We start from the raw sequence: 12,647 nt of genomic DNA, 5'->3' as shown, positions 1-12,647 counted from the left end.
TGTCTCACTTACTAACCCTATATTTTACATGGAACTGTTGATAATTTCGTATTTTTATGTAATTATGATTTTAATTTAATAACCATATAATCAAAGCAGTAATAGTAATAAACCCAGTTATAATCACAAATTAATTATTAATGTATATCTAATCCCACTGTTATTTTGTCTGTACCAAACAGCTGTGACTGCTTCTAACTCCTGGACAGTAAGTGGACATGTAATTTATATATGTAGACAATATTATGGAAAAAAAAAAAAAGATATGACGCTAGAGAAAAGATGTTTTAAGTTTATTTAACAGGATTAGTCTGCATAGCATGAATGATTACATGATTAACATTGCTTTGTGATTATAAATTGGTTAACTGTTATCTAAATTTATATATGCTCAGTGTTTTTTACACAATAGGCGTTATGATTAAGATTGCACTCAAAATTACACATTAATTGGTGTGAGATTATCAGTAATAAAAAATGTAGCTTGAGAGAGTTCAAGAAAGTGAATTGTTAACGATGAACCCACAGAAGCGCTCTTCCTGGTGATGTAGGATATAAAGCTTTTAATAGCTAATAATTGCCATATTTGCCTTATGTTGTTTAATCTCGCAGATGGACTACAGAGGCTTCTTCTATGGTCTTTCTCCATCCCAGAACTTGTGAATAATCTCTTGTTTTTCTCGTCAGTGAATAATTAATGATGTCATTTGCAGCCATTTTGCACTATGCACATTTTTTGTTTTAAAGAGGCAAAATCATGCTTTCAGTGCAACCAATAGATTTTCAAGTCTTTTTGTGTGATCTTGGTAAACCTCAATGACCATCATTCTTTTAGCAGTATTACTACAAATGGCAAAGCTTTTAGTTTAATTTAATTGTTGATTAGCAACGTGATAGTTTTTTCCTCTTTAAAATCCCATTGCATACCAAGCAACAGTTTCCTTCATTTCATCACACAAATTGTGCCTCATGTGTATATTTGGTTGGCACACATCTCTGTAGCCAAATCAGCGTCACTCGGTGTCAGAAGTTTCATCGAGCATCTTTCTGAAAGATAAATTTAGATGATGAAATCCAACAGTTGATCCAGATATTGTGCTCTAGTAAGCAGTCTCACTTATGTACCTACTCAATTTATATTATTTACATGAATTAATCAGAGAAACACGTATGTACTTACTCAAAGTCATTCATCTGCTTCTTTAACTGTTTCACAGCATCACGGATTTCATTAGCTGTTTTCCTCAGATAAATGCTAGCTTCTGTCTGGTGCTTGTCTTTAATCAGTTCTTCACAGTTGTTAATCAGATCAGGAAGTGTGAATACCAGGCCAAGGGCTCCTCCTGCAAACTGCAAAGAAAAAATATATATCTAAAATGATATGTGTATACGTATGTGTACACAATGTGTGTGTTTGCATGTGTGTTTTGGTGGATAATAATGTTTCCTCAAAAAGTAAACCAAGATTTTAAAACAATATGGGGAAAAATAAGTACACCCTATAATTCAGTAATGTAGAGACGTCTTATAATTTGAAGTAATGTCTTGTTTGTAGTTTATCAGTCTCTTAGATTGTTTAGAGAAATGTTGGCCTACTCTTCATAACAATATCACTTCACTTTATTGATGTTTCAGGGAATTTGTTTGTGCACATCTCTCTTATGAGCCAGAGCATCTTGATTTTGACTTGGCCGTTCCAACACCTTCTTTTTTTCTTCTTCAGCCATTCAGATGTTGAATTCCTGGTGTATGTAGGACTATGTAAAGTTGTGCTAACCTTTTTTTCTTTCATTAAAGCCATACTTGTTCAGTCCTTTTCCAATTGTTGAATGATGTTAACATAAACATTTTATGTGCTAGCAGGGGATAATGGGTTACATAATATAGCTCTTGGATTTTCTTTGATCATTAAATGGTCTGACCTTGGACTGAATTTGCTGGGATGCCCTCTCCTGGGAAACTTGTCAACTGTCTTGAAGGTCTCCAGTTATACAATCCGTTTTGCTGTACAATGGTGAATTTCAAATTGGTTGGAGATGACCTTTAAAGGCCCTTCTCAGATTGATGAACAGCAAAAATTGCTTCTCTGAAGTAAGGGCTTGTGTACTTTCTTTTTGGCATGATGTAAACACACAGCTGAGTGCCCAAGATCACCAATCTGCCAAACGATCTGCTTGTGCATTTTATTAGTAACACCTGGCTGCTTAATAATCTCTTAATGACTGTGGAAGTACGAAGTATGTACTTGTTTCTCATGAGGTTTCTGAATGTATGTGGAAAATACAGGTTGATGTTGTGTTTTGTTGACAAAGGTCACCTAAGGCTATTTGTTTGTTCATCGATTTGTTTATAGCTATTGTTATTTAGGCCCTAATTAAAAAAACAACATAGAATTGAACGAAGGTGTACTTTCTTTTTCCCATTACTATGTGTATACAAAATATCCATATTTGTGTCTGTGTGAGTGCGTGTGTCTTTTATATCTATGATAAAATACCTGGCCTGCTCCCTTTGACACAGTTTTCAGTGCAACAGACATTCCTTTATTAGCCACTAAAAGTGAAGACTTTGCTCCTTCAGCTGCTGCATATTTTGCTCCTTTTTGTACTGCATATTTTGCTCCTTTTTGTACTGTATATTTTGTTCCTTTTTTTGCTGCTTTTTTCACAGCGGTTTTGGCCATGGCTTTCAGGATTACTCCTGTGATTTTACTCCCCACTTCATCAGAGGGCAAGCCTTTAAGGTCTTGACTCTCACCCACTTTTTTGCAAATCTCTTCAATTTCATTAGCGGTTTTCTCTGCATTTTTCATTGCTTCATTGGATTTCCACATCTCTAAAATCTTACATGTAAGACTGGTTGCAGTGCCAGTTAAAGCCACGAAACCTGCTGTCTTCACCAACAAGGGGAAAGCCAGGCCTGCAGTCATATAAGTTGCAAAGCCTGCTCCAACCAGGGCAATAGACCCAAGCACAGTTGCTGTGTTTCCCACCAACTGGCCTTTAGTCATAGCTTTAGTCATCTCCTCCAGTTGTTTGGCCAAATCTATGAGATGATCTGCAAATTGCTCCTGCTTTTCAAGTAAACACAACAGCTCATCACACTGTTCGTCTTCCACATCCATAGTTGAAGAGAAAATAGAGTAACTAAAATGTAAAAAAAAAAAATACAGTTAGGATTATTTCAGAAATTCTGAAAAAAGTAATCTGAGTGTCACCTTGCATAATCCCTTACATTTAAAACCAGAAAGTGTCCACATTGTTTTACAGTAGCAAGAAGTTCCTATGCTGGGCTTTTCGGGGAGCGTGACAAATGAAGGCACCATGTTCTATGCAGAAAGACAAGACACCATCTACAGAGCTGTAATGGATGTCATATACACCTTCAACAAAGATGGAGATTTTCTGCTGTGGTGGAAGCTAGTAATTTAGGACCTGGACAGTCCTTTAGCCTTTTAGGCACTGCATCCAGATGATGGACTACATAACATGTGCAGAAATGTTTCTGACTGAAATCAATCAAGGTCTGTTTACTAGGTACTTATGCATTCAGGAGCAGGAACAGGGGAATGCATTTTACATTGGTGTATTAAAATTTCAAGCTGCATACCTATAGCATGTGCTATGACATCACATCAAAATGATGGTCTGAGATTGTGTTGATTATAATAATTGTACCACAGTGCAGTTAAATCTTCAGACTAGAAGCTGTTAATTCATTAATTCAGCAGCATGGATCTGAACATTTTCAACTGTGACATAAATGATGGGTTTATATTAATAAGATAGTTCTAATAATTTTTGCACAAATAATAACTGGGACTGAGACTTGTATGGTGGATGATACACCTGATCTAAGTCTATTAATAAACAGATCACATGTAATATAACAAAGAAAATCATATAATCTTTCATTTGTTGAAGATTTCTGTTAGGAGAAATACAGTATATATAACATTTATTAAAGGAGTTTCAGTAGTTAAAACTCAGTAAGCTTCCTGACATGTTCATTGGTTATTGGAAGGCCAGTGTTCTTTTCTCCATTGTTTCTTTGCTTTGTAGGACCTAAGAGTCATCCTCAGTGGTAGGCTTAGAATGGTTGAGTTACATCAATCAGCTATAACATTAAAACCACTGTAAATAGTATATATATATATATATATATATATATATATATATATATATATATATATATATATATATATATATATAGCACCTGTTAAGGGTTGCATATATTATGCAGCAAGTGAGTTCCTGGTATGCAGTGGTTAGTACCAGCCAAAAGTGACTAAGTACATTATGAGTGACCAAGTGAACAGTCAGATCTTCAAGTTGAAGTGTTGGAAGCAGAAAAAAATGGGCAAGCATAAGCATCTGAGCTTCTTTGACAAGGACCAAATTGTGATGGCTAGAAGATTGGGTCAGAGCATCTCCAAAATGGCTGGTCTTGTGTGGTGTCCCTGGTATGCAGTGGTTAGTACCTACCAAAAGTGGTCCAAGGAAAGACAACTTGTGAATTGGCAACAGGGACAAGACTAACTAATTTGCACAGAGAGAGAAGGCTAGCCTTTCTGTTGCAATCCCATAGGAGACTGGCTGTAGCACAAATTGCTGAACAGGTTAATGCTGGACCATGCTGACCCCTGTCCACTATTAAAAGCACCTTCAGTGGGCATTTGAGCATCTAAATTGGATAATGGAACAATGAAAGAAGGTGGCCTGATCTGATGTATGACATTTTCTTTTACATCAAGTGCATGCCCAGGTGTGTGTCTGTATAATGTGAGGAAGAAATGGCACCAAGATGTCTCTTTTGAAAAGAAGGCAAGCTGGGTAACGTGTCTGGAGAATGTTCTGCTAGGAAATCTTGGATCCTGGCATTCATGTGGGTGTTACGTTGAACCACCAATAAACATTGTTGAAGACCAAGTACCCTTTCTTTATACCCCATTCCCTAATGTCAGTGGCCTCTTACAGCAGGATAATGTGCTCTGCCACACTGAAAAAAACTGTTCAGGAATGGTTTGAGGAAAGTGACAAGTTCAAGGTATTTACTTGTCATACAAATTCCCAAGATCTGAATCCCTGCAGATAAGGTACAAAAAATATCAGATTAGTTGTTAGTTTATTTGTCACCTGACTTTGTACTGTGCCTGCCAGCTAGTTTTTTTTGTCTGATTTGAGTCCAACTCCAACTTGGAGTTCCACAAACACATGATAATCTTGCAGCAGTTTTAGAGCCAGCCATTGCAGTTATTCTCCACCAGCTACACAGTTCATGACAATGAACTAAGGGCTTAGTTCTGATGAAATGAGCACTTCTATAAATAGTTTGCTATTATATAAGTGTAACGTCTGGGACCCCCGCCCTATGCGGGGCTCGAACCCAGACGCCCGTGGTGTGTGTGCACACGCCAGCACGTGGTAGAATGAGACCCATGCGCAGGAGTGAGCGAAGCACTGCTTTTATTACAGTTAAGACACAACATAGGGAAACAAACGGAACACGAGACATGGCGTGGTTAACGAAACAAAACGAAAACAAAACCTAGATCTTAACTTGGACATAAAACTTGATAAAACCCAAACAGAAACCACGGTACAGATAACAATCATGGACAAGGACACAAACACAAGGAAACACAAGGATTATGATGTAGTTCATAAATGCAGTCTACGGCGATGCCCAAGGTCCCAGGGGTAAGTTGACATCCGGCCATGGCAAGAGATGGGAGGGAAGCGTCTTCCACCCGTGGTGCCGAGCGACGTCCTCCATGGAAACTCCATCGCGGAGCAGTGTCCCCGGCTGGAAAATGGTGGAAGCCCACCTCCAGTGGGACCGATAAAAAGGGGATGCCCCCCATGGCCTGAAGTCGAGTAACGTCCTCCTTATAAATTCCCTGAGGGAGCGACGTCCTCGACCATAGTAAAGATGGGGACACCTCCCGGGGGAAACGGGGAAAAGGATCCGCCGGATGCCCTCCACTGGTTGTCCAGGGCTCTAGCCAGCAGACTGCAAATCCTTGCTGGATACAGGAACTAGCTGGGAATCCCGCTGGGTCTCAAAGATGGTCCATGATTCTGTAATGTCTGGGACCCCCGCCCTATGCGGGGCTTGAACCCAGACGGCCGTGGTGTGTGTGCACATGGTAGAATGAGACCCATGCGCAGGATTCAGTGAAGCACTGCTTTTATTACAGTTAAGACACAACATAGGGAAACAAACGGAACACCAGACATGGCGTGGTTAACGAAACAAAATGAAAACAAAACCTAGATCTTAACTTGGACATAAAACTTGACAAAACCCAAACAGAAACCACGGTACAGATAACAATCATGGACAAGGACACAAACACAAGGATCCCTATTTATAGGGGTAGACATTGGGGCTAATGGGATACAGGTGACACAATCAGGATAGGAACAATAGGAAGGGCGTAACAAAAGACACACAAAGAAGCAGGCTTCCAAGGTTCACCTGCCAGCGCCCTCTCTGGGCCTGGCAGGGAACTGTCCAGCTGTTCCTGACAGTAAGTTCATTTTTAACAATACTCCTGTGACCCCACTGAACACTTTTTGGGATGAACTGCAATGCTGACTCTATGCCAGGCCTTCTTAAGTGACATCATCACTCTAACTAATGCTCTAGTAGCTGAATCCACAAAAATACCCAAAGCCAGAGCATTAGATGGAATTATAACAGCAAATGAGCAGAAATGGCATAAATAGCCTTGCTTCTGTCCTTCAAATTTTGTTGTATACCTTTTTTTGCTATTATTTGGAGGACATGCTAAGTCTGTTTAAATAACAATAATAATAGTAATACTAATAACAATATTAAAGGTTTTTGCATATATTACACATCTGATAATATGTGGTAATAAATGTATACATCCTTGCAGTAGTACAATCTCTTTTCATGCATTATTATTATTATTATTATTATTATTATTATTATTATTATTATTATTATTATTATTATTATTATTGGCAATACTACTACTGTCACATCTCGTCCTGATCATGAACACCAGAGGGAGCTTTCTCCTGAGTTTTGAAATGCACTTCTGGGTTCCCACACAGACATATAAGTACGGCGCCCACAGCTATCTATGCGAAGTGTCGTTTACACTTTTGCTATAAACACGCCAAGCCTTGCTTCATTGTCGTATTGGATTTAATGTGTATGACCTTGCCTGTTCTTTGGATTACTGCCCACGTTTTGCTCTTTTGGTTTCGGTTTGTTAATTGTGTGTTATTTTCCGGTTTCTGCCATCCGGCTAGACAACCTCCAGCGCCAACATCGCAGGAACACCCAGAGCCGGTCTGAAGCTTATCCCCGTCCAGACTTCTTGAATCCCAGAGAGGAGGGACCTGAGCCTATGCAACTTGGCCATACCCATCTATCAGAGGAGGAACGTCAGCGCCGAACCAGACAGCGTCTGTGCTATTACTGCAGGAAGAGTGGCCATCAAGTCTATGCATGTCCTGAGAGACCTTCCACATCTCAGGTGGGGAAAAATTTGGTCCCTTCCAATCTCTCTCTGCTCGCTAAACTGCACTATGCTCAAGAATGTTTCTCCATTCCATCGCTGATAGACTCTGGAGTGGCCGTCAACCTCATCCACAGTCAACTCGTTGAGGAGTTTCATCTACCCACCGTTCCATGCACCCCTTCCATGATCCCAATGATCAATCCATTGGGAGGGGTTACCTCTCAGACCAAGCATCTCGCAATACAAATCGGGTTATTTCATCATGAGCGTCTGGCCTTCTACGTCATTTCTTCCCCTGCCAACCCTATCATACTGGGATTCCCATGGCTTCAACAGCACAATCCTCAAATTTCATGGAAGGAGGGGGAATTAGAACGCTGGTCTCCTCACTGCATACACACGTTTCAACAATGCCATGCCTATTCCTGAAGCCCAAAGTGTACCATGATCTGAGGGAGGTTTTAAGTAAAGAAAGGGCGACGTGCCTCCTGCCTCAGGGATTGCGCCAGTGATCTGCTTCCCAACACGGTGCCACCTAAAGACTTGAATTCCCCACGCACTACCTAAAAGCAAAGCCATGGATGAGTATATTGAGGAGGCTCTCTCTGCTGGATACATTCGACCCTCAACTTCCCCAGCAGTGGCAGGTTTCTTCTTTGTGTGGAAAGAGGATGGAGGTCTCCGCCAATGCATTGACTACAGGGGTTTAAATGCTATCCCACTGCCCTGGAACAACTCAGAGGAGCAAAAATCTTTACCAAACTGCACTTGAGAAGTGCTTATAACCTCATTCGGATTCGAGAGGGCAATGAGTGGAGAACAGCCTTCCACACAACCAGAGGTCATTATGAGTATCTTGTCATGCCATATGGATTAACCAATGCTCCAGCAGTATTTTAGTCACTCATTAATGAGATTTTCAGACTTTTTCAGACTTACAAGACTTGCTCAACAGATATGAGATAGCTTACATAGATGACATTCTTATTTACTCCACGTCCTATGAGGACCATGTACGCCATGTTCGAACAGTTTTGACCCGCCTCCTGCAGAACCATTTGTACGTCAGGCCAGAGAAATGTGAATTTCATTGCAGAACCATCACGTTTCTGGGATATGTTATTTCGGAGGAGGGGGTAAAGATGGACCAGCACAAAGTACAAGCTGTCAAAGAATGGCCAGAACCCACCACAGTCAAGGAACTACAGCGTTTTCTGGGGTTCGCCAACTTTATACAGAACTACAGCATAACGTCTATGCTTAAAGGCAAGCCCAGGAAATTACTATAGACTGATTTAGCCAGAGGGGCCTTCTCAAACCTTAAACTCATAGAGCTTAAAGATATGGACATATCCTTCTGTTCTTTACATGATTTCAGTTTTCAGTTACATATCGCCCCAGCTCCAAGAACGGAAAAGCAGATGCCTTGTCCAGATGCTACAAAACATCGAACGCTCCAGCTTACCCTGAACCCATCCTCCTGCCTTCCATCATCCTGGCCCCAATTCAGTGGAACCTCATGGAGGACATTCAGCGAGCTCACACTGAGGAACCTCCACCCGAGTCCTGCCCACCGGCTAAGCTCTATGTGCCAACCCAGCTTCGTCTCCACATGATACAATGAACTCAGGTATACACCGCACTGCCCAGCTGATATGGAACAGGTTCTGGTGGTCTACCCTCGCCCAGGACGTTGAGGAGTATGTTAGATCCTGCTCTAAATGCACCCAGGCTCACACGAGCCGCCTGCCTCCTGAGGGTTTATTAGAACCACTACCCATTCCCCAGTGTCCCTGGTCCCATATCTCCACTGACTTTCTCACAGACCTGCCACAGTCCAATGGGTTCAATACCATCATAGTTGTCATTGATTGTTTCTCCAAATCATGTAAATTAATTCCCCTCAAGGGATTAACCACCGCCATGAAAACAACTAATGCCTTGTTTCAGCATGTGTTGAAGAACTACGGATTTGGATATCATGTCTGATCAGGGTCCCCAGTTTACCTCGCAAGTATGGAGAGCTTTCTGCAGTCATCTGGGAATCAATGTGACTCTAAGCTCGGGCTATCACCTTCAATCAAATGGAGCGGAGCGGCTCAACCAAGAGATCAGGAGGTTTCTCACATCATACTGCAGTAGAGAACAACATCGTTGGAGTGAGTTCCTCCCCTGGGCAGAATATGCCCAGAATTCACTTAGTCACTCCTCAACCGGCCTTACCATTCCAGTGTGTTCTCGGTTTTCAGCCACCATTGTTTCCATGGTCTGGGGATCCCTCTGATGTCCCAGCAGTTGACGAATGGGCACAGCGCAGTCAAGAGATATGGGAACAAGCTCACGTTCGGCTACAAAGGGCAGTGAGGAGACAACGCATTCAGGCCAATCGTCACCGAAGTCAGCACCCCCCGTACCAAGTAGGACAAAAAGTCTGGTTGTCAACTTCCATGCCGCAAACTCAGCCCCAGGTTCATAGGCCCATTCAAGATAATTTGTGAAGTAAACCCAGTCTGCTATCATCTACAGCTGTCCTCCTCCTATAGCATCTCTCCCACCTTTCATGTCTCACTAATTAAACCAGCTCACAAACCCCGCTCTGACAGGTCTACTGCCAGTGAACCTCCTCCTCCTTTGGGCATAGATGGAACCCCCACCTACCAAGTGCGCTCCCTCTTAGATTCATGTTGCAGCAAAAATCGACTTCAGTATCTGGTGGACTGGGAGGGGTACAGCCCAGAGGAACGCTCTTGGGTTGATGCGGCAGACATCCTTGACCCTTCCCTTACCAAGGAAATGTGCCAAGCCTTGCTTCATTGTTGTTTTGGATTTAATGTGTATGACCTTGCCTGTTCTTTGGATTGCTGCCCTCGTTTTGCTCTTTCGGTTTCGGTTTATATATTGTGTGTTTCTGACTCATGCTTCATTTCCTGACTATGTGTTTGCCTGCCGATTTTGTTTAATAAATGCTAATGGATCCTACACAGTCCACCTCCGGCGATTCTTTACAACTACTCCTACTACTACTACTAATAATAGCAAGAAGAAGAAGATTAAAAAAGGAGGAGGAGAAGAAGAAAAAATTGTCCACTTTTAAGCGAACACTCAGTTTGACTCTAAATGGATGCAGCTATTAAAACAAACATTTATTGGATTTTGGGTGGGTTGCTAAAAAGCCTCAAGTAATCTGAGCCAAAGGACAGAGCTCACATGACCACTTGGAAAACGTTGCTTTGCATATGTATTTCTGACTTGTGATAGAAACAGTTTTATGAGTATGATTTTAGCCCTGCCCAGTGTGTTTAATTATGTTCAGTGTAAAACCATAGTTTCCCTTTTCTGATATGTACCCTCACAGTGCACAAAAAAAGAAATAAGCACTGTACACACACACACACACACGCACACACACACACAGAATCTCTAAAAAAAAAACAGCACTAAGCTATTACATATTTTTAAGTGCCATTTTATGTAACATAAATAAACCCATTTATAAAAACCATGCTTATTCTTGTCGTTTATTTATCATATTTACTTGATGAAAAGTCTCCAAATCTGTTGTGTTAAATAATGCAAAATAATACAAATAATACAAAGAACAAATTTAGGTACACTTACTTTTATGACCCATTAATAAGTTCATGGACATGACTTATCATTATTTCTTTCCTGTGCGTCTCAAATTATATATAATACATATAACTCACCCGTTCACCATGCAATAAAACAGTAATAGTAATTTAATCAAACACTGTTTAGAAATCCTCTTCCTAAGTGCATATACACCTACTGCAGTATATAAATGCTTTATTAATTAAAATAACAACATAAAGCATGTTATTAAGTGGGTGAAAACAAGCCACCAAAACAGTGCTCCTTGCTGTTGTTTTTATTATCCTGATCAACATAATTTCTTATTTTACTTTGTTTAAATTGTTTTGAAAAAAATCGTCCTTCAAACATGTTTCACTGTGAATTAGAAGAATTTGTAAATATGCAAATAAGTCTATCATAAGATAAGACATCATTGCTCACTTCTATTGACTTTGTCTTAAAAGCGTGATCGTCTCCTTTGAGTGCACCGAATTACTCTTACTGACAGTGAGAGACAACTTTTGTGCTGGTTTTGTAGCCAAGAACAAAGTAATGAGCATTTTGGCTGTGCTCTAATAAATCCAGTCTAGCCTGACCAGACACCAGCTTCTGCAACAGAGGCCGAGATGCTCAAACTGGTACACAATCTTTGTCAGACTTTTTTCCTTTTTACCTTTTATTCTACTCCTACTAACAGAACACCATAAATAACTTCAAGTTTTCAAAAAATTACATTGATTTAGTCATGTATTAAGGTTAGATGTAAAATTAGATGTAAAAAAGCAACTTTCTGAACACATCTTCATTTCCTTCATGAAAGGAAAAAAACAAATGGTAAATTATTAATATTATTAACTATTAACATTAACTCTTTCTACCTACAAAATTTTGCAGAATGTTTTGTTCATAGGTTTCGAATGCTTAGGTGTCGAATCACTGCCATAAATGCAGGCAGTTTCTTAAAGACACAAAAAGTGTCTAGCATTATGGAAATTCTAGACAAACTAGGTAGATCATGATCACTATTTTTAAGCTAAAAAAGTTTAAAATAAAAAATGATTTTCTCCTGAATGTTATCCAAAGCCATTTTTACAGGCTGGATCCTGCAATTGAGTTTGAAAAAACAAACAAACAGTGCCTTCAGAAAGTAGCCAGGTGAAGAAAACTCAGAATATAGGAACCTATATTTGAAACATACCTTCACACACACACACACACTTTCAACCTGACTAGAAAATTTTCCAAATCTGTGCCATTATGTAATAAAAATGGAAATCATACTCACATGATATAGCGAAGGGATGTAGAGGAGGTTACTGCTCAAAGGAGGCAGAAGTAACAGACTGAGTTGTACTTTCATTTTTCATAACTTATTAGTAACTTTGTGTACATGATCCATGTTTCTTTGGCTGCTTATCTAATGATATCATAATTACAGTTACCACCCTTCTGTTCCTGTGGTTTTCCACTTCTTTCTTTCTTTCTTTCTTTCTTTCTTTCTTTGCTTTCTCTCTCTCTCTCTTTGCTGTGCTACCTTATGATATTTATGTTTATC

The 12,647-nt window shown here is 40.1% G+C and overlaps 1 protein-coding gene across 1 annotated transcript; it reads right to left on the bottom strand.

Moving 5' to 3' along the window:
- Positions 1 to 276: 276 nt before the first annotated feature.
- Positions 277 to 12,442, bottom strand: LOC131359578 (uncharacterized). Its single transcript, XM_058399540.1, has 4 exons — positions 12,378 to 12,442; positions 2,498 to 3,146; positions 1,181 to 1,350; positions 277 to 1,047 (listed from the first exon to the last, which is right to left on the bottom strand). Exons 2-4 carry the CDS (start codon positions 3,122 to 3,124, stop codon positions 1,014 to 1,016), a joined length of 831 nt encoding a protein of 276 aa, XP_058255523.1. The 5' UTR covers positions 3,125 to 3,146; positions 12,378 to 12,442; the 3' UTR covers positions 277 to 1,013.
- Between the last annotated feature and the right edge of the window lie 205 nt (positions 12,443 to 12,647).

The sequence above is a fragment of the Hemibagrus wyckioides genome, linkage group LG09 (genome assembly GCF_019097595.1).
Source record: "Hemibagrus wyckioides isolate EC202008001 linkage group LG09, SWU_Hwy_1.0, whole genome shotgun sequence".
NCBI lineage: Eukaryota > Metazoa > Chordata > Actinopteri > Siluriformes > Bagridae > Hemibagrus > Hemibagrus wyckioides.
Note: the sequence above shows the minus strand (reverse complement) of the source record. Positions and strands in the feature narration are given on the sequence as shown.

Excerpts from the sequence above, each read along its gene's own strand:
- LOC131359578 (XM_058399540.1), bottom strand. The coding sequence starts at position 3,124 with ATGGATGTGGAAGACGAACAGTGTGATGAGCTGTTGTGTTTACTTGAA. Across the intron at positions 1,351-2,497 it reads TGTCAAAGGGAGCAGGCCAG|TTTGCAGGAGGAGCCCTTGG; the intron begins GTATTTTATCAT and ends TTTTCTTTGCAG. Across the intron at positions 1,048-1,180 it reads AAGCAGATGAATGACTTTGA|AAAGATGCTCGATGAAACTT; the intron begins GTAAGTACATAC and ends TTTATCTTTCAG.